This window comes from Alexandromys fortis, unplaced genomic scaffold (genome assembly GCF_014885135.2).
Source record: "Alexandromys fortis isolate MF-2015 unplaced genomic scaffold, M_Fortis_MF-2015_v1.1 scaffold_269, whole genome shotgun sequence".
Taxonomy (NCBI): Eukaryota; Metazoa; Chordata; class Mammalia; order Rodentia; family Cricetidae; genus Alexandromys; species Alexandromys fortis.
This window is the reverse complement of record NW_026068138.1, coordinates 1,191,841-1,213,350: the sequence shown is the minus strand read 5'-3', so window position 1 is coordinate 1,213,350 and position 21,510 is coordinate 1,191,841. Positions and strand designations below refer to the sequence as shown.

The 21,510-nt window shown below is 45.8% G+C and overlaps 1 protein-coding gene across 1 annotated transcript in view; it reads right to left on the bottom strand.

The window, feature by feature from the left end:
* Positions 1-21,243, bottom strand: part of Gadl1 (glutamate decarboxylase like 1) — a 171,537-nt gene extending 150,294 nt beyond the window's left edge. The window contains exon 1 of the mRNA XM_050126562.1: positions 21,141-21,243. Within this exon, the coding sequence (XP_049982519.1) occupies positions 21,141-21,177 (37 nt within the window). The 5' untranslated portion in view covers positions 21,178-21,243. The remainder of the gene's footprint in view (positions 1-21,140) is intronic.
* Positions 21,244-21,510: the final 267 nt, after the last annotated feature.

Here is a 21,510-nt window from a genome sequence, read left to right as displayed (position 1 = left end):
AGAGATGGCACCGCCACAATGGCCTGGGCTCTCCCTCATCAACCACTAATTAAGAAAACGCCCTACAGCTGGATATTATAGAGGCGTTCTCTCAACTGAGATTTTCTCGTTTCAGATAACTGTAGCTTGCGTCAAAGAGACAAGCAGCTAGCCAGGATGAATGCTTGTTTTGTTTCTGTCTTACTTTTCTAGCAGTGTGATAAGACAACATGACCACGAGAACTAATGGAGGAAAGAGTTTATTTGGAAATTAAAGTTTCAGAGAGTTAGAGTCCATGACCGTTATGGGACTGTGGACCATGGTCCCAGGCAGGTAGGTACTGTACCAGTAGCTGACAGTTCATATTCTGATGCACAAGCAGAAGGCAGAGAGAGAGAGAGAGAGAGAGAGAGAGAGAGAGAGAGAGAGAGAGAGAGAGAGAGAGAGAGAGAGAGAGAGAGAGAGATAACTGGAAATCCCATGGACTTTTAGAACCCCAAAACCCGGGTGGCATACCTCCTCCAACAGAGACACATCTCGTAATCTTTCCCCAACAGCTCTATGAACTAGAGACCAAATATTCAAACATATGAGCCTATGGGGGCCATACTCCTTAAAAATTACCATGGTTTCTTTGGTGGCATTTTTAACAGGTTTCATTTATTTATGACTGTGAGGGGGGTGTGTATGATACCCGTGCACAGCCATGGTGTGCATGTGGAGATCACAGGATGAGTTCGTGGAACTGAGCTTCCCTTCCACTCTGGTCACCAGATCTGTGCAAGTACATTTGTGCCTCAAGCCATCTTGGCCACCCTGAACTTCTGTCCTTACCAGCATTCCATCTGGCAGTACCCTTCCCCTAGGGCACCACCTTGGCAGCAATCTGGTAAATCAAGGCTCCTCCCCTTAAGACCTCTAAGTCCCAATAGTCATGCTCCCCTTGGCTCCTTTAGTTTCTGTGACCACATTATTTATGTCTCTCAATGTCTGTGAGTTTTCCCCATTTAGCTCCCACCACTCCTGCTCTGAGCAAGTGGGAGCCGAGTTCATGTTCTGTGGAAGTAGAGAACTGTGACTAATACCCTGGGAAACCTGGGGTCCATGTCCAATTCCAACTAAGGAAAGTGAAAGCCAGATAGTTAAACCCCACCAAGGGTACCCTTGGGATAATCACAATTCCTCTCTATTTTTACTGTTCTCGGGAATGAGGAGGCCAGTCACTGCACTACTATTTTGGTTTGTTCTCACTGTTGTTTTCTTTGTTGTTGTTGGTTTGTTTAGATAGGTTTGGGCTTGTTTGTTTCCTTTTTTAACATCCCACCTACATACAATTCAGTGAGAACCATAACATCATAGAGAAGAGCCCAGAAAAACATGGCCAGGCAGAAATGTAATGCAAGCCATGGTTTCAAGCCATCTGGGTAACTGTATCCGTTGAGTATGTTTAATGGTTCTAGGTACATATACAGCATTTGAAATGTTCCTGCATTTAAAAACAATAGCAGCAATACGGAATGATTATTTACAATAAACTGGGTATGAAGTCATGCTCACATGGCTTCATTGAATCTTTATTATGGGGACTCCTTGCTACCTTCATTTCACAGACAAGAAAACTAGAGGCAGAGACATGAAAGGAATTGGCCAAATCACATATCTAGTCAAGTGATGGGACCAGAATAACAAGTCAGGCAGCCTGGACCCTATACCTTGATTTTGGGGACTGTGAAGATGATTCACCAGGTAAAAGTCTTTGCTACTCAAACCTGATGAGTTGTGTTCAATTACAAGAACCATATAAAAATCCAGATGCAATGGCGTACATCTATAATGCCAGCACTCTTACCATGAGATGGGAGAAGGAAACAAGAGAAACAAGAGAAGTAGCTGAAGGTCCGCGAGCCAGCTATCCTAGAGTGAGCCATGCTGGAGCAGAAAGGAGAGAGACCCAGTGATATGGAAGGAGAGAACGAACTCCTGAAAGCTGTGCTTCAACTGCCACGTTATCTACGTACGTGCATGCCCCCCCACGCATGTACACATACAAACACATACTAAATAAATGCATTTCAAAGGACCACAAAAGACACTCAAAAAGATATAACTTCCTGTGTCTCATCAACCACACTAAACTATTTGGACACGTATTTTGTACTCTTAAAGCAATAAGCAATTATCCTGGAAGTATGTATTAAATTGCAACATTGCTGCAATTTAATATCTAGTTTTAAAACCAATTTGCTCAAGTGTTGACTTCAGGATTTAAAATGTATTCCATTTAACCAGCAACTTAAATGAAAATTTAAATAAATGCTATAAATGGGTGCCTCATTTGCATGATCTGTTGATTAACTCTGATGTGATGTCATCTGTGCCCCTGACTACGCTTCCTGTCGGGGGCTCTGATGTGTCATCTTGGAGATAAAAAGGGGACTTACTCTCTGCTTTGCACACCTCACTACACATGTTGGAGCAGTACACATGTTGGAGTGGTCACTAGTGGCCATCCTCACAAGCAGGAAGTGGAACTTTACTGAAACTGTTTTATGGCATTCTTGAGTATGTCTTTTTTTTTAAAAAAAAATCTGCTGTGAAGCTCTTTGGAATGGCAACGCGACCTCTGACAACCTCCATCGTCTCAGCTGCCTTTTAAGGAGGGCAAAGTCTGCTGAGACATTCCTGCACAGTAGATTCCGAGATGAGGCTGGGGCTGCTGACTGAGGACTGAGGAGGAGAGTCTGCCTAGGATCTCCCTCACCTCCGCAGAAACCTCCAGCACTGAAAAATGTTCAGGTGTCTGAGAGTCACCACCCTGGCACAGATGATGCTATGGATGGTACCTCTATGTAATACATGCAGGAGTTCTGTGGGATACCCACATGCCTCTGAGCTTCCCCAGTGTTGAGACGTTAAATATTCCTAAAATACTCCATAACAGAGAGATGTGAGATTCCCCTCTGTATGCTGGGAATACAATTGGCGAATAAAGACACTGCCTTGGCCTGTTGATAGGGCAGTTTTCCCCACCTGCTGAGAGAAAGGAGGCAGAGTCAGGGAGAAGTCATATAGCCCTGCTGGAGACAGATGCCAGAACTTTAGCTGGTAAGGCACAGCAGTGTGTACAATTAATATGTAGGAGTTAGCCAATAAGAAGCTAGAGCCAATGGGCCAAACAGTGTTTTAAATAATATAGTTTCTGTGTGATTATTTTGGGGCTGAACAGCCGGAAACCAACAAGTGGGCTCCTTCAGCAGCAGAACACTATGGTATTGCCCTGAGTTATCCATCAATAGAGACTCACTGCTAGATAAGTCTGGATCCATCCAGAACATGCCTCAGTGATTTTTTTTTTTTTTGGTTATGTGTACGAACCTGGGACCTTTGAAATTTATAGCCACCAGTGAATCATTTAGCCAATGTCCCCATTTTTTATTGGATACTAAAAGTTTAATAGCACAGATTGTTAAACGAATCCATTGAAGATGGTCCATGCTCCACTTCTCTTAAGCATCTTTCTCTTAAACACAGAATCTTACTCTGCAGACCAGGCTGTTCTAAAACTCACTGTTTAGCTCAGACTAGTCTCAAATTCACAGCAGCATGCCTGCCTCAGCCTCTCTGGTGCTGGGGATGGTAGGCATGAGCCACCACAACTGGCACAGCCTAACTATTTTGATTGTATCACATCATTGTAGCTAACACTTAGCTAGAGCTGTGTCAGGACTGTGGCACATCCTCTGCCTAAAGTCTTCCATTTACACAGCACAATACTGTGAAAAACAAACAATGCTTACTTTAGGTAAGCTAAGTAGAGAATAGTCGTAGTAATATATATTATATATTATGCATATTAAGTATATTATACCTATATAGTATACCTTAGTTACCTATATTAGTTATCTATAGTTTCACAAATAATGATTCCAATTGCAGCAGCTTAAATTGACAAGAATGCTTTCCTTTGAGGTTTAGCGGGCTCAGATGATGTTTTCTGAAATCACTGGCACACCGTATGTCTCAGAGTTAGGTTCAGCAGACGTGACTGGCTTGCCATGGTTCTTCTCATTAGTCAAGAGGTTGACCAGGCTTGCTCACAGGTTGACAGCACACAGAAAAGGGAAAAGTCACCCAGCCACTCGTGGCCTCAGATTGGAAGTCACGCAGACAGCATCACTTCTATTCTATTCCGCTGTGAGAACAAGCCACAGGCTGGACCAGATTGGAGATCATGGAGGGAAAAGCTTACCTCTCCACAGGGAGCAATGCTACACCACAAGGCGACATGTATTTGCACAAGGAACAAAGTCACACTTGCAATCTATCACCGGCCAGCATTCTTATGCCCTGATTGACCTCATTGCTACACCAGCATCTCCCAAATCCCAGTCCAGGCCACTTTCAGGCCTGAAATCGAGAACTCCGTGACCCGAATCTGGACTGCAGGTAGACAAGTCTGCTCTGTTGAGGCTGACCTTGGCCTAAGTTCCCATAGACTAAAAACATAAGTTATCAGGTGATACAGACAGCATCCATCAGTGATCTGAGACAGAAAAACACAAGACCCATTGTAAAACAGGAGGCCCGGGACAATGGAAGGGCTGTGGCAGGTGGAGATCTAGCAGAGCTTGTGTGTGTGTTACTCACATTGAAGACAATCTCACTTAGCTATGCTGGCTGGTTTCCTGGCCCACTGCTCTCAGGTGCCCTGGCTTCTCTCACCACCTTAGAGTTCAGATGCAGGGATGGGCAGAGGCAGGCAAACCAGTAGGTGGCAGCCTGACCTCTCTCCCTTCTATGTAGATGGTTGGTTGTGAACCCCAGCTTCCCTTGTTGAATGAGGTAAACTTGCTCCCCACCCCCAAAATAATTGTGATGCAAAATGAGGCCCTCTTTCCTGAAATGACTTTTTTTTTAGGAGTTTGACCATGGCAATAGGGAGAGTAACTAATGCCAGTTCCACTGGCCTCCAGATAGGCTAATTCCGGCCGATACCACAAAGGCTGGGTTAGCCAGGATTCAGTTCCCGGGATTCACAATGAAACCCAGCTTCACAGTGTGTTTGCTGTGCCCTCATCCACACTTACATCCTTGCTTCACAGCCTGCTTCTGGAAACGCCACATCTAGCAAAGCGTTCCTGTGTTTCAAATGCCAATTGTTTTAGTTGGATTTCTGTCGCTGTGCAGGGAAGGAAGAGTTGGTTTAAGCTCACAATTTCAGCTTGGGATCTTTTGTGGTGGGAAAGAACAGAGAGAAATGGATGCACGCCTGCCTGGTACTCAGCTTTCTCTCCCCCTGCATGCTCCAGAACCCTAAGCAGGGCGAGTAAGCTCTATTTTCAACTGGGTTTTCCCACATCAATTACGGTACTTAAGACAGTACCCAGGCCTGAGTCCCATGTCGCAAGTGTGGGCCTACCCAGGCACTGCCTGGACTGCCAGGGTCCAAAGGGCCCAAAGACTTAGAATAGAACCAAACACAACTGAAGAGGGGGAGGGAGTCAAGGTAATGACGCCCAACAATATTCTGCCATACATGTATTACAGTTGTGTAGCTTTGCATTCTTGTGAGATCCCTAAGAGTGGGAGCAGGGGCTGTCTCTGACTCTCTTGCTGGGTTCTGGGACCCTGTTCCTCACACTGGGTCCCCTGAATACATGGGGAGATGCTTAGCCTTACTATAACTTGATGCCATGTTTTATGAATGTGCATGGGAGGCCTGCTTTTTTCTGAATAGAAACAGAGGAGGAGTGGATGGAGGAGGGGAGGCAGGGGAGATGGGAGTGGCTGGGAGAAGAAGAGGGAGGGGAAACTGTGTTTCAGATATAAAATAAACAGACAGACAGACAGGAAGAACAGCACCCTGCCAACAGTATCACAGGCCAGCCTGATACAGACAGCTTCTCACTTTGACTCTCTTCCTGGTGATTTTAGATTATGTCAAGTTGACAATTAAAGCTCACCATCACACCATGACCCCACACAGACACTGTTACCAATTTCAGACACCTTAGGAAGGTGGGGACACCCCCAATTCTGCAAATCCAGAAATGGGGATCGGCGGGGTTGACTAACTTGCCTAGAGAGCGCACAGCTCAGAGAGCCTCCAATCCAGAGCCAGGGTCAGACCATAGCGGTGCAGCTTCCTTTTCCAGCAAACCCTGTGGCCTCTCTCCCAGGGTGGGGAGCCTCACCCACGAAACAACAGGAGAACAATTAAGTGCTGAACTGACGCGCTGTATCGAACCCTTCTGGGCAAAGCCACCATCCTCCTTCCAGTCGACAATTATTTTCTGAAACTCTCTTTTGTTGTGCCATCAACTTGAAAAATAGGAACACTGGCTAGCTTTACAAAATTCAATTTTTCATAGATTTTCTTTCTCCTCTATCACTACTTCATACAAATTAGGCACTGAAATAAAACTGGGTAATGGCATAATAGAACATTCCGCGTAGAAGACGCGTACGAAGGAGGTATGCTGCCTGCGTGGTCTCTTTCTTTTTGTCCTTTTTTTTTTTTAAGTCACATCTGAAAGAACACATATAGCATAAAAAAGCAATTAAGTCTGAGCGGATTCTAAAAGTCAATACACAATATGAGGCGATAACCGGGCACTGCACCCCCAGTGTGAGCTGGACGGATCTTGTTTGTTGAGAACAACAAAAGGAGTTCTCCCTGCTATTTCTCACAGGCAAAAATAACAGTGTGGAAACACAAGGTTTTCCAATACTCTGGTTAAGTAACTGATATTTTTATTTTTCCTTGTGAGACAGGGTCTCATGTAGCTCGGGCTCTAACTGAGGTTGACCTTTGAACTTCTAATGGTTCTGCCTCCACTTCCTGAGTGCTTGGGATCACAAGCCTGGGTCCTGAGGGGGCTGGGATTGAGTCTAGTGCCAGGTAAGCAAACCACCATCTGAGTTACATCCCCAGCCCACTTAGTACCTAACCATGGCTTTGCTAACACCAAGTGACTTAGAGAGTTGCTATACTTAGCATTACGAAACTTCCCAATGCTGACATGCTTAGCCTTGCCCCAAGAAACGTAAAGCACTAATGGAAGCAAATACAAACTTTTGGGGCCAGCAAGATGGACACAGCAGGTAAAGGAGCTTGCTGCCAAGGCTGAGAACTTGAGTTCCATCCCAAGGACCCAGACAGTAGTAGCAGAGAACTGGCTCTCATAACTGGTTTTTTGGCCTCCCTCGACACATGCACTGTGGCATTTGCACATGAAAGAAAGAAGAAAAGAGAGAAAATACATGTAATTTTATCGGCGTTTTACAGGCTTGTTTCCTGTTTGTTTAATCACACGCCCTAACAATAGGCACATAAAGAATATTCTGGGATGAGGGTGTTGAGAATGCCTGAATTTCCCTGGGTAGATAATATTTCTAACTAAACCATTCTCACTAGTATTATATGTCACTAGTCAAACAATGACCTTATGGGTAAAGCTCAAGTCAATTTATAGTCATGTATTAAAATTATATGTTAGGGTTTTGGTTTTGACATGGAGTCTTACTATGAAGACCACACTGGCTTTACACTCGGGCAGTCTTTCTGTCCCAGCCTCCTGAGTGCTGGGGTTCTAGCTGTGAGCCACCACACATGGCTGTGAAGAACACTGTCATCCAAGCAGTATGCCCATTGTCCTCTCAGTCAGAGCAGCTATGACCACCAAGAAGAGAGCTTCAACAAAGCTGAGTCTGTTGACCGTCCCTCATAGAAGGCGGGGCCACGGAGGGTCATTAGAACCCGAGATGAAATTCAGGCATATATAATGTTGCCCTAGCTGCAGGGTCAGAGGTGCGAGAGTGTTAACCAGAGGGGCAGGGGTTCTGCTGTGTCAGCGTTTGTGAACTCTCTGAGCAAAGCAGCCTTACCATCTTAATCAGATGGAGACACCTCTAAAAACTGCCAAAAGCATAAGCTGTGTTGGCTTAATTTTTCCTGGGATACCTGGACAAACATCAATAATAGAACAATACAAGGACTAGTCCAGTCTGGCCTATGGATTCAGCAGGTGTATTAGGCTTAAGTTATAGCTAAAACAAAAGTGAGGGGTTGCTTCCAGGAACATGAGTGAGGGGTCACTTATAGGAGCACCGAAGAACCTGAACAGCTGTGTTCCTGAAGAAGCCCTCAGGTGCAGGTGATGACTTCCCCACAGTGGCACAGGAGGAGTTCTCTCCCTTCAGTTAGCTCTCACCCTTCAGATTCTCTATCGCCCCTTGAGGCTTGTTGCTCTATGACGCCACAGGAAGACTGGACAAAATCGCCCAGAACTGAGAGGGAAGCGAAGGAGAGGTGAAGCAGCAGGAGTCTCAGGTTTCTGCCTCATGACCACTTCCCCTCCCTTCTTCAGGGGTCTGATCTTTTTCTTTTTTTTTTTTTTTTTTTTTTTTTTTTTTTTTTTTTTTTTNAGTTAAAAAATATTAGCCAAATGTGTTAAGTCATAGTTGTACTCTAGTACCTAGCAGCTATAGGCAGGAGGGTTTGCCTATAGCTGCTGTTGTAGAACTTCGGAATCAGTGAACTCCAGAGTTTGTTTGTTTGTTTGTTTGTTTTTGATTTTTCGAGACAGGGTTTCTCCGTAGCTTTTTGGTTCCTGTCCTGGAACTAGCTCTTCTAGACCAGGCTGGCCTCGAACTCACAGAGATCCGCCTGCCTCTGCCTCCTGAGTGCTGGGATTAAAGGTGTGCACCACCACCGCCCAGCCAGGGGTCTGATCTTTAAGAACCTTGGTGAGCTTCTGCGACAATGCCCTAGCTCCCCAGAAGAGTAGACCACCATTGGTCTCTGCCTCCGTCCTCCTCAGAGAAGGACCTTGGAAGGTTCCAGGGTCCGTGACTCATCCGAGTCACCTTGAGAACCTCAAGGCAGCCCTCCCTCTCTGTCCAGCCTTAGAGTCCATCACCTCAGCCTTCACAGGGCTATAAGATGACCTCCTCCATAAGGAAATGGTCTGCAACTCTGTCTTAAGTTACTTCTCTCATGGTTGTGACAAAATGGCTAACCACAGGAACAGAAAGGAGGGAGGGAGGGAGGGAGGGAGGGAGGGAGGGAGGGAGGGAGGGAGGGAGGGCCTATTTGGGTACACAGTGTGAGGTCACCCATTATGGCAGAGAAGGCATGGCATCAGGAATGTGAGGCAGCTGGTCACATTGCATCCAGGCAGGAAGCAGAGAAAAGAATGCCAACACTCAGCTCTTTCTCCCTGTTCTACAGTCCAGAACCCCAGCCCAGGGAACGGTGCCACTCACATTCAAGGTAGGTCTTCCCGCCTCAGTGAACCCAGTCTAGAAGCTCCCTCACAGATATACCCAGATTTCCATGCTGGTTCTAAACCTCATTGATTTCAGTGGAGATGAACTACCACAGTTATCTCTGTATGTCCATGGGACTTCATAGAAACCAAATGCTATCCCCAGTGTGACTTGATCTCAGGGGATGGTTTATGAAATGGAGGATCTCTGTGTGTGTGTGTGTGTGTCCTGCCTTTGTCACTTTATTCCAAAGTGAAGATGTTCTGTTGACTTATTGACACTTCCTCTTGTCCTTGGCCTCACAGATAACCTTTCAACACACAGTAGACTCTCTTTGCGCTCTCGGCCAATTGTGGCTTTGCCCTTTAGGCCTGGTGTGTTGTGGTGAAGGGAAAATAGAATTATTTAGAAAGTTCTTCCTCAAGGCAACCGCCTGCCTTATGAAGCTATCATCTTGCTTGAAAGGGCCCATTTTGACTGCCGGAATCTACAGTCCTCTCCTTTCTCTTTGTTTTCTGCCTACAAAGATCATAATCTCTAGGAGGCAGAGAGGTGAGCTGCATGCAGAGAGCTGCAGGGACCCAGAGAGGGTGCAGAAGAAGCATGCCATGACTCTGAAAGTGTCCTATACGTGGAAATGCTTTCAAATTGGATCACAGTGGGATTCAGCCACTCTGCAAATAAAAGAACTGAATTATAGTCTCAAAAGGGCACCATAGTGAGCTACCCTGTTATCAGTCATGCTACTGATCCTCTTGGAGGCGCTGCTTATGGACAGAGGTAAAGGGAAGACTGCAAAGGAGGAGCTGGCGAGATGGCTCAGAGGCTGAGAACACTTATTGTTCTTCTGGAAGAGCCCAGTTTGGTTCCTATCACCCTCAGAGGGCTGCCCACAACTGCATGCTGTCTCAGCTCCCGAGGACTAGACACCTACACCTGTGTTTGCACACCTCCACACAGACACATACGGACACCTGTACAAGCGTGCACGCAGACACATACATGCACAAAAACAAATCCTTAAAATTGAAAACGCTGCAAGAGAGAAAGTATTGGTGCCGTCCTTTTCCCAAGGCAGAGACTGGATGCATGCCCAGTGCCATGTTACAAGAAGAATGCTGGCATTCCCCCCAACCTGGTCATAAAATGTTACCAGCAACTTCAAATCATGAGCAGGAGCCGTGATTATATATGCAAACATTTACATAAAATATTGCTTCATGTTAGTGGGCCTTCTATAAAGCTTCTTATCTGATAAAAAAAATAAATCAACTATCTAGACTATACAAAAGAATGGAGAAGAAGATAAACTATGCAAGCAAAGTCGGTGCGGCCAATACACAGTAGCATTAACTCTTCCTATGGGGGACTTGTGAACAACAGCCTGGTACTGTGTTTGATCCCAGCCTTCCCTGGGCTGAAGCCCCAGAACAAGACATGGAAATTCACATTCGGAAACAGCACAGTCAAAGAGTGTACCAAGCGGTGTCATCTTGTTAAAAAAAAAAAAAAAAAGAGCATCATGCCAAACCCCTATGAGAAGCCTCCTTGACTCCTTTCCCAGGGCAATCTGCTTTAGCTGCCACGGGAGGCATAGCCTCAAAACAGGTGGCATCAGAGGCAGGATGATCCTGGGTCCCTTCAAGTCACTGGAGGTAAAAGATCTCCCAGCTACTCTTGGTGAGGTGCCACCTCCACCATCTTAACTGTCAGAAAAAAAAATTATTCTCTCTTTTATTTCTCTGCTGTGTTCTCCCTGGGTGTGGCTTCAGTTCTGAGCAGAGAGAATCCTCCAAGTTAGTCTCTTTTCTCTGATAAGGTAAGGCACATGTCTTTAGGACCAGCACTCCACTCAGAAGGTCGAAGCAGGCAGATCTCTGTGAGTTCGTGGCCAGCCTGGTCAATAGAGCTAGTTCCACAACAGCCAGGGCTGTGACACAGAGAAACCCTGTCTTGAAAAATCAAAAAAAGAATGACAAAACTCAAAAGTCTCCTACCTCACACAGTGCATTTGTTATTTGCTTGAGAGGATTTAGTCAAACAAAGCCACAATAAAAACCTGCTTCCCAGAGACATGAATATTTATTTATTCATCCAACTCAATACAATAAACATTTGCATAACGAACAGGGAAGGAAGCACTTGTCTGAAATAGTGAAGACTTGGGGGTGGGTGGCTAGGAACTTTAGAGTAAGCCCCCCAAACCTCGACCAGCTGATCCAAGAGCTAGCTCCAAGAGTTCCTGAGTGTCTTAGTTGGGTTTTTATTGCTGTGAAGAGACCATGACATGCAACTCCTGTTAATGTGTAGTAATAGGAGCGGCGGGGCTGCGTCCCCATCACCCCGGCCACCTGGCTAGCTTATGCCCTGAAATAACAACACACAAATTGTATTCTTTTAAACACTGCTTGGCCCATTATATCTAGCTTCTTCTTGGCTAACTCTCGCACCTGGACTAGCCCATCTCTAATAAACTGTGTAGCATCAGTCTTACCTGGAAGATTCTAGCCTACGTCCATCCTGGGTGGGAGCTTCATCATGTGTGTCTGCCCGGGAGAGAGGAGCATGGCTTCTCTGAGCTCACTTTCTCTTCCTCCCAGCATTCTATTCTGTTTACTCCACCCACCTATGTTCTAACCTATCAGGGCAAGCAGTTTCTTTATTTAATTAACCAATGACCTTCCTCCATCATTAATGAAAACACTTAATTGAGGGATCTTGCTTACAGTTTCAGAGGTTCAGTCTGTTATGATCATGGCAGGGAGCATGGCAATCTGCAGGCAGGCCTGGTCCTGGAGCTGAGAATCCTACACCTTGACTCAGGGGCAACAGGAAGCTGAATGACAGTCACCCTCAAAGCCTTCCCCCACAGTGTCACACTTCCTCCAACGAGGCTATACCTCTTAATAGTGCCTCTCCCTTTGGGGGCTATTTTCTTTTCTTCCAAACCACCACTTTCCACTCCCTGACCCCCAAAGGCTTATTGCCATATCATAATGCAAAAATGCATTCAGCCCAACTTCAAAAGTCCCCACAGTCTATCACAGTCTCAAACTGATTTCAAAGTCCAAAGACTCTTCTAAGACACATAGCAATTTCTGAACTATAATCACCTGTAAAAATCAAAAGAAAAAGCAGATCACATACTTCCTACATATAATGGCACAGGATGTACATTATCATTCCTAAACTCAGGGCTGGTTCCACTCCCAGTTAGCAGCTCTCCTCAGCAGGTATCCCACATCTCTGGCATCTCTAACATCTTGGGGTCTCCAAGGTAACCCAGGGTTCAACTTCACAGCTTCACACAATGGCCTCTCTACTAGGCCTCCACTCAAGACATCCCTGACACATGCCTGGCTTCAGCGGCTTTATTCCATAACTCCTTTCTTTTATCATTAACTCTAAAACCTGAACCAAATGGCCGAAGCTGCCAAGTTTTCCAAAGCTTGCTGGGGCTGGAACATGGCCCCCTCATTAAATTACATCTTCACCAGCTTTCCGTCTTTCACTGCCTAGGCTTGGCTGTACTGAAGCTTGCTCTGTAGACAAGGCTGGCCTCAGACTCAGAGATCTGACAGCCTCTGTTTTCCCAGTGCTGGGATAAAAGACATGCCCCACCACATCAGGCTCTAAGCTTTTCTTTAGTTCATATTCACAAGTAAGAAACTTAGCTCAGCGGGGTCTTGCTCTGAGGTCACCTCTCCTTATATTCCATAGCTCAATCCGTTTACCTCCTTGAACAAGGACTCAGGGTTTAGTTCCATTCCACCTCCCGTTGTTCTTTTTCTTCTCACAGTTACATTTTGTAGTTTACCCTGCTCAGTTTGTTCCTTTTCATTATAAATCTTCATGAGAGTTACCACTATTGTCCACATGACAAGTTAGTACATTTTTGTTTTGAAATTTCTTCTGCCCATGGAATTAGTCCCAAACTCTTCACATTAGCCCCAAGCAGACTCTTTGAACAAGGGCAAAAAAACAGCCACTCTCTTTACCAAAAATATCAAAAGAACAGTTTCTAGGCAACATACTAAAATTCTTCTCTGAAACCTCTTGAGCCAGCTCTTGACATTTCAAACCATTATCAGCACCATTCGTTGCCTTCTATGCTCCTACTAGTATGCCCCATTAAGCAGTGCTTAAATCATTCCACTGCTTTCCTAACCCAAAGTACCAAAGTCCAAATTCCTCCACATAAAAGCATGGTCAGGCCTATCGCAGCAGTATCCCAGTCCCTGGTACTTACTTCTGTCTTAGTTAGGGTTTACTGTTGCTGTGAAGAGACATCATGACCATGGAGCCACCTTCATGCATTCATTCAATCTGCAGCCTCTGAGATCCCTGGAGCCACACTGTGTGGAAAAGACTGGTCTACAGATGATCTCCTCATCCTCCTTCCACATCTGTGAGGTAAGGAGTGTTGTCCCTGCAGCCCCCCACTGTACTGGTGAAGCTCAGCCAGAAACCTCACCTTATTTTCTGCTCATGGCACTGGTATGGTCCTACAGCCCCTTACCATGTCCTCAATATCAATATGACAAGTGAAAAGTGACCATGGGCCACTGAGATGGTTCAGCAGATAGAGACACTTACCACCAAGTCTGATGGTCTGATTTTTATATCCAGGATCCATCCACATGGTGTAAGAAGAGACTGACTCCTAATAGTCATTCTCTGCCCTCCACGTGTGTGCCCCCACACGTCATGTAAACATACACACATGCTTATGGATGCATGCACACACGCAACAAATAAATAATCAAATGTGTGGAAAGAAGGAATGTAAAGTGGCCAAGGTGGCCACTTGTCAAAAAGCTAAAGACTTGCAGTCATTGGATTTCTAGGAACTGGTTACTCTAGATAGTCTTTCAACTCTATGGTATGCCTTAAAACATGGTTAATCTTTCTTTAGAATGGCAGAGCTCCCTTCCTGGATTGCTGACTATGTTTTTAATTAGTTTTCACCCAGTTGTTTCCCTGTGTCTTGTTTATGATAATGAATGCTGAAAGGGCGTAAGTGTTTAGTCCTGAGAATTAATTAGAACACATTTCAGAATCCAATGGAAAGCCATTGTTTTGAACAATAGAAACGACATTCATGCTTGTGAGAGAAGGTATAACCCAGGTAGATGAATGCAGCTGCTGAGGCTGGCTTAAAATGGATGAGAAGAACAGCCCACAGAGAACAAAAACCTTCCCCTTGGCTCCAAGCCTTCCCCTCCAAATATTTATTTATTTATTTATTTATTTATTTATTTATTTAGACACCAATAGTAGAAACTCACTTCAGGAAAAACAAATTAGTAGAAGAAAAAATTAAGAGAAATCCACCTTCTACCTAGTCATAGCCATGATCTGAGTCCCTAGGCATATCTCCTTTTCAACTTCAGTTGCATTTATATAAATGGGTTATTCCTTTTCAACAGACTGCACTTATCAAATGTACTATTTTGCAATCTACTGTAATTTAAATAACTCAACATTTGCATTTTTCAACAAAGTCCCTAGTGCTAAATATTTAATGCCTGCCAACATTTTACTATTACTATTGAGTGGGAGAAAAAGATAATTGCTTTAAATTTTAATGAAAAACTTCAAACACAAACTATAAGAAATGTCTGAGAATTTTTGAGCAAGATCCATAAAAGCTTAAAATATCAAAACTCTGCAAAATTACCCCATAATATATCCCATTAGTACTATTTAAAATAATCAGCAAATGGAGGCATGCTTTTTAACTATCTCGTTCTAAAGCTTAATGAAATTAATGGAAGAAACTTGGAGCTGAATATGAGACATTTAATAAGATGCTTGATTGTCTAATAATAAGATGGATAGAGAGGATGATTTTTGTGCCTGATTCTAGAACTTCAGGATAAGTTTTAGGAGTGTACAGGGTAGGAGTGGGGGCATCCATGTGCACAGGAATCAAGGCAGTGAACATATTTCTATGCACAGAAAGGGGAGGTGATATTTTCTAACTGTGAATTCCAGAAGCCAGAAGTCTGCAGAAGTCAGAGAGGACACCTCCCATGAGCAGCTACAAGGGGTACAGGAGTTAAAGTTCTGCGATAGAAAGAAGACAGAGTTTGGGAAAGACAGAGAGTTAAGATAACAATGTCTAAGGAGGGCTTCTCAGAGAGGTGTGTGTGAGGGGGCGGGGAGACAGAGACAAAAAGACAGAGAAAGAATGCTGAAGTTTGCAGATAAGCTGTTCGGAGAGCCAGTTGAAGTTGCTGATGTAGCCTGCTACACACTTCTGCCGTGAGATCCACCTTCTTGCTATAATTCAGGTGGTAACCCTGGGACTCCCGGCCCCATAGCTGTGCTATATAGAGAAGAGATGAGGAGAGAGAAGCTGGGTGGCTCAGTAGGTAAAATGCTCACTGTACAAGAATAGAGACTGGAACTCAAATCTCCAGCAACCGTGTAAAACATTGGGCATGATCATGCACTGTAACCAAGCATTGGAGGCAGGGCAAATTGGGGTGAGTGGGTAGAGACAGGGTTACTGGGGATTAGTGGCTGTGGGCCTAGCTTCAGATTCAGTAAGAAACCCTATCTGAAAGGGAATAAGGGGAAGAAAGATGGATTTCTGTAGTGCTCCTGATACAAGGTCAAAGCCTTGAGCTCTCAGCAGAGGGTATAAGTCTGGTGCTGGCTATCGTGAATAGCAGCATTGCTACGGTCCATCACAGCTTCCATGATGAACAGAGCCCGCCACGCCTCTGCTTCTAATAATGAGAATCATAGCAAAAGCAGTTAGAGAGAGTGAGTGTGTGCGGAGAAGAGCCACTGCTCGGTGTCTGTGTCTCTCTCTCTTAATCTTCCCCAGAACTCTGAGGCCAGACTCAGCTACAGTCCAAGACCCTAGACCTCAGGGTCTGGCTGCTCTGCCCAAGGAGATCTAAGAACTAATCCTCAGCTGTGCTTGCTTTAAAACTCTCAGGCTCACGCCCCAAACAGGCAGGAAATGGCTACAAATCCATGCATTCCTGAAGTGTCTTAAAATGTCCACATCACACAGGAGGGAATGTGGAAGGCTGTGGGAGGACAAAGGCCCCCTCAGCTGTGAGGCCAGCAAAGCCATGTGTTCAAGATGATGAAAGGTTGGAAAATTAATATTCATAGTTGCTGATTTTGACTGTTTTTCTTATTTATTTCTTTTTCAATTACTCATCTCTTTTAAAATCAGTTACTCTAGTGGTTTGTTTCGTGTGCGTGTGTGTGTGTGTGTGTGTGTGTGTGTGTGTGTGTTTAATTTTATGTTTGTTTGACACAGGGCCTTATATAGCCCAGGTTGGCCTTGAACTCTTTATGTGATCGACGTGCCCTTGAATTCTGGATTCTTTTGCTTTTATCTCCTAAGTGCTCAGCTTACGGGCTAGAGCCAACACACCAGCTTGCTATTTTGCATCACTGGGAAGACAGAAATGAAATGTTCAAAAATAATTAGGGGGGTCAAGTTCAGCAAAGTCAGCTGAGAGGATCACCAGAGTACCCAGTGACCAGGGCTGTGATTCACACTTCGGAGTGTGTGTTTATTGCCCCTGCTGTATCCTGTCGAGAGCAAAGCCGGCACCTAAGCTCAGCAAGACAAGGGATCTTGAGAGATGCTCACCAGAAGAGTGACTCTATGGGTCCTTTGCCACTGATCTAAGTCTGCATCACTTATAACCATTCCCCCCAAATTAAAACACATTCAAATAGTATTTTATACTCCACTGTAGTTTGTGTAAGCCACTCAACTGCCTGTTAGTTTGGGTTTTCAAAAGCACGTCTATTGTTCTATTGTTTGATATGTAAAGACTGAAACATTTTTCCTGTTGTGAATAACTCCAAGTGGGACAAAAAAAAAAAAAAAAAAAAAAGGAAATACCTGTTCAAATTTTAAATGCAACAACAAATAGGGCTAAATGCACCCAGGAACTCTGCTTCACCACTTGAAGCTATCTGCTACTGCCTCTCTTTGTCCTCTTGAAACAGGGTCTCCCACAACTCAGGTTGGCCTTAAACTCACTCTGTAGCTTAGGATGACCTTGAACTTCTGGTCCCACCCCTCTGGCCAGCAGTACAGTTGTGAGCCCCACCCCTTGCTTTTTGTGCTGCTGGGGATCAAACCCAGAGCTCCCTGAGAGCTGGGAAAGCACCCTACCAACTGAGCTACAGCCTCAGACCCCATCGCTGCCCCACTCATCCATCACACCAAGCAAGTGCACTAGGAACGTGTACTCCTTCCACGTGCCTGCATCTTGCCAGGTGCTGGGAAAGTAATTCATAGAAGTGAGCCCCATCCCCGGGCTTAGGGAAGGATCACAGATGAAAGAAGCAGGGGGAGGAAGGCTACAGACACTTCGTAGAGATGTATATTTGACAAGGGTGATGCAGGGCTTACTGAATTGCTCACACCAGCTGGGAGCAGGGGTAAAAGTCTGCAAGCTAGATTTAGGCAGTGACTTCCTGATGCTGGCGTTACACCAATCATGTTAATTTTGAAAAATCCTGCTCCCGACAGTTGTTCTTTGAGTTCATTCTTCTGCTCTGCTCCGATGTATGGAGCAACTTCTCAGCCCTACTGAAAACCTGGACAACAAAGACCACCAGTGGTTCCCAAGTGTGGACCGACATCAACTGTAGTCATCAGAGAGTGCCCAGGAGTGTGGAGGAGGGGAGCACTGCAGAGTGCCCGGGAGAAGAGGGTAGAGCACTAAAGACTGCCCAGGAGCACTGCAGAATGCGCAGGAGCACGGGTAGGGAGAGCGTTACAGAGCACACAGGAGGGGGCAGGGAGCAATTAACAACACAAGCTGGCTCTCCTAACTCTCCAGTTACTTCCTTAACTCCACCTGTAATTTCTAAACATTAGCTATCAACACGTGCAAAGCCTACCATCGCCACACCCTCTCCATGTTTTTCCTGATTGTCATGATAATCTTCACAAGTGGCTATTTTTATCCCTCTTTGCCAATTAAGAAACTGAGTCTAAGCCAGTGAGATGGCTCAGTTAGTAAGGTGCTTTCATTACTAGTGGGAATGTGAGCCCCGGAACCTATGTAAAATAGTAGCAGAAATGGCGAGGGGGAGACAGGGAAATCTCTGGGTCTTTCTGGCCAGCCTAACCAATTGGTGAGTCCCAGGCCAACAATCAATTCTGTTTCAAAACAAGGCAGAGAGCAGTAAGTAGGAAAAGCACCCAAAGTTGACCTCTGACCCCCACACAGGCACACACATACACAGAGACACAGAGAAACTGAAGCTCACAGGACTTCAGCCATACAACCAGAGAGATAGAACCAGAACTGGCGTTGGGCCAGAGAACTCTCCATGTCTTCTTCTCTTCCCTTCATTCCTACAGTTGCCCTAGAACAGCTATGGCCCTCTGGGGTCTGCCTGCCCCCACAGCACTGCCCTATCCTTGAACTCATCTACCAGGGTCAAGAGGAATCATATCTGTGAATCTGCCCGAGAGAAGGACTATTACAGAGCATGCTACCCCTCCATGCATGCTCAGCAACCAGAAGTTTCTCCCGCAGGAGCAGCATGCACCCTGTCTCCACACATCGTCTCCCACTCCAAAACATGAGAGTCTCACCCCAGGGTCCTCTCTGGGTCCTTCTAATGTTCACATTGTTACCCATCACACTAAAATGGGAATCAGATTTCCATTGTAAACGTATTTTCAACAATAACCAAATGCAATTACACAGCAACTCTATGGATGGTGGTGTTACAATTTCAATAGGGAAAGTTAAAATTTGAGTAAAAAAAATCTTTTATTGTTAATAATGCAATGGAGTTGAACATAATTAATATCCCAGTTTTTCCTGGATGTAAGACGTCTAGATCATAATATCTATCAAGATGTGAAGGAGGGGTAAGAATTCTTTATCAGCACTAGGATTCTACGGCCTTTAGCCATAACGGACAGATCTGTAACATACCGTGAACAAGAGAGCTGAAGACAAGAACATGGCTCAGTGTGTCTGTCCAATGTCACTCTGTACTATTGCCTCATAAATACTTGAGGATGTACTAAGTCTGACAGGCAGATCCTATACTGTTAAAGATGCCATCGTAAGAAGCTTATGGTGCAATGCAGGACCATTAACCACATTATCATTTTACCACCTGACAGACAGACAGACGAGAATTAAGCCTGTTGGTCTCTTAAAAGTTCAGGTTTAAAATGAGAGGGGCTGCGGATGTGGCTGGGTTGGTAGAGAGCTAGAGCAGCATGAAGCCCTGGGTTTGACCCCGCCCCCCAGCACATAAAACTGCACGCGATGGTGCAAGTTCATAACCCAAGGACTCAGGAGGCAGAAGATGGAGAATAAGAAGTTCAAGGTCATCTTTAGCTACTCAAGAGTCTGTGGCCAGCCTGAGCTACCCAAAAGATGGAGATGGAAAGGGACCTCTCAGTTGGCAAAATACTTGCCTTGCAAGAATGAGAACCTGTGTTCACTCCCCAGAACCTGTATAAGACATAGTATATACATACGTAAAACATTATATACATGGGTGTGGTGGCAAATGCTCTGATCCCGGAGCTGGAGACGAGAGTCTCTTGGGCTTGCTGGCCAGCTGAGTCTATTCGGAATGTTCTAAGATGATCGGAGAGGGGATGTTTGGTAGATAACTCCAGAGAAGCAAACAACACCCCCAAGATTGATTTCTGGCCTCCACATCCACACCCATGTGTATGTACACCTGAGTATAAGTGCACCTGCACACGCACACACACGTAAATATGTGTGACCATTTGAGAAAGTGCTCTCTCTCTCTCTCTCTCTCTCTCTCGCGCGCGCGCGCGCGCGCGCGCACACACACACACACACGCACACAGCAAAACATTTGTAAAGTGTGTGGAGGCAATTGTGTTAGGCACTCACCTTGGAGCAGCAAAAGGCAACAGATGAACTAACCACCCAAGGTTTCTCCCTGTGCAAGAGTCCGTGCCTGGCTAGTCACTGAACAAAACACCCAACTCTGAAAGTGGCTGGTCCTCTGTGGTTCCCTGGCTCGGTTACCTGACTACCCGAAGAACAAAAACCCAAAGGGAGTTTTTCAAATCCAAGGAGTCCTCATTAAGCCTTGCTCAGTACCTTCCCAAAGGGTCTCACGCAAAGAAGAGTTACTCCGGGAGAAGGGCTCCTAAAAGGTCAACAACTAATCAGAGTGTGCAAATCGGAACAACAGTGACCTTTCAAAGGGGAGGCGAATGCCTGGGGCGGCACAACGGCAGGGGGTCCGGCCTGAAGGCGTTTGCCCCTTAGAAGGTGCTTACGTTAACTGACTAGAGGCATTTCATCACTCGGGAAAGTAGTCTCACGTCCTCCCCAGGAAAAAGTTAGGAAATACCATTTTAAAGATACAGAACCAGGTGCTATCCGAGTTATAAAGACGTCTCTACTGGCTCGTCATTCAACAGCTGAGACTGGAGTTTTACGATCCCAAGCACGCTGGGCTGTCTGCGGGCTAACGATGAGCTGTTTTTAGAGTGGCGGTTGGAAGAAGCACACTGGGGTTGGGCAGTCCTCGTCTCAGAGCAGAAGCTGCGCTGTCAGTCTTTCTGGGAAAGCGTTGGCACCCTGGCTCCGGAGCTCATGCAGCAGACGGAGTGCCAAACAGATGCCTGCAGTAGCTCGGCATTCCATCCCCCACCCTAAAAGTGTCCCGCTGAGTTCCTTGAACTTAAAAAAAGTAACTCTAGAATCAACAGAAACGATCTAGAAAAAACGCAAAATAAGTAAATACATCTGCAAAAATCGGGACTTCTGACACTGCCTTTTTGCTTAAGAAGGAGGAAATCGATCGCCTGTCTACTATCTTCTGGGTCAACTAACTAGCAGCTGCGGGACCCTGAAGCCCAGCGAGATGTGGCGGTTACCTTGGCTGGCGCCCAGGCAGTCGCAGGCGTGGCTCATCGCGGCTCCTGGCTTCTTTGCCGGGGCTGCAGCGGGACTAGCTCTGGATCGGCAGGTGTAGGCAGAGACAGCTAGGGACCAGGACAAGCCCGCCACTGCTCTGCTTTACCACCCAGGCTGCAGTGCCCGCCTCCCAAGGCAGCCTGAGGCTCTCTAAGAAGACACAGCTTGAGCCAGGGCCAGTGTCCCTCCACCCTTTCTGGAAGGTGGGGAATAGATGCCAGGGGGCCTATCACTGGGACAGGCAGAGAAGCCCATCAACCTCAGGGGAAGGTAGGGGCAGCGAGGCAGTGGGCCAGGTCCTGGGGACCCTACCACTGTCCACCTCCTCTT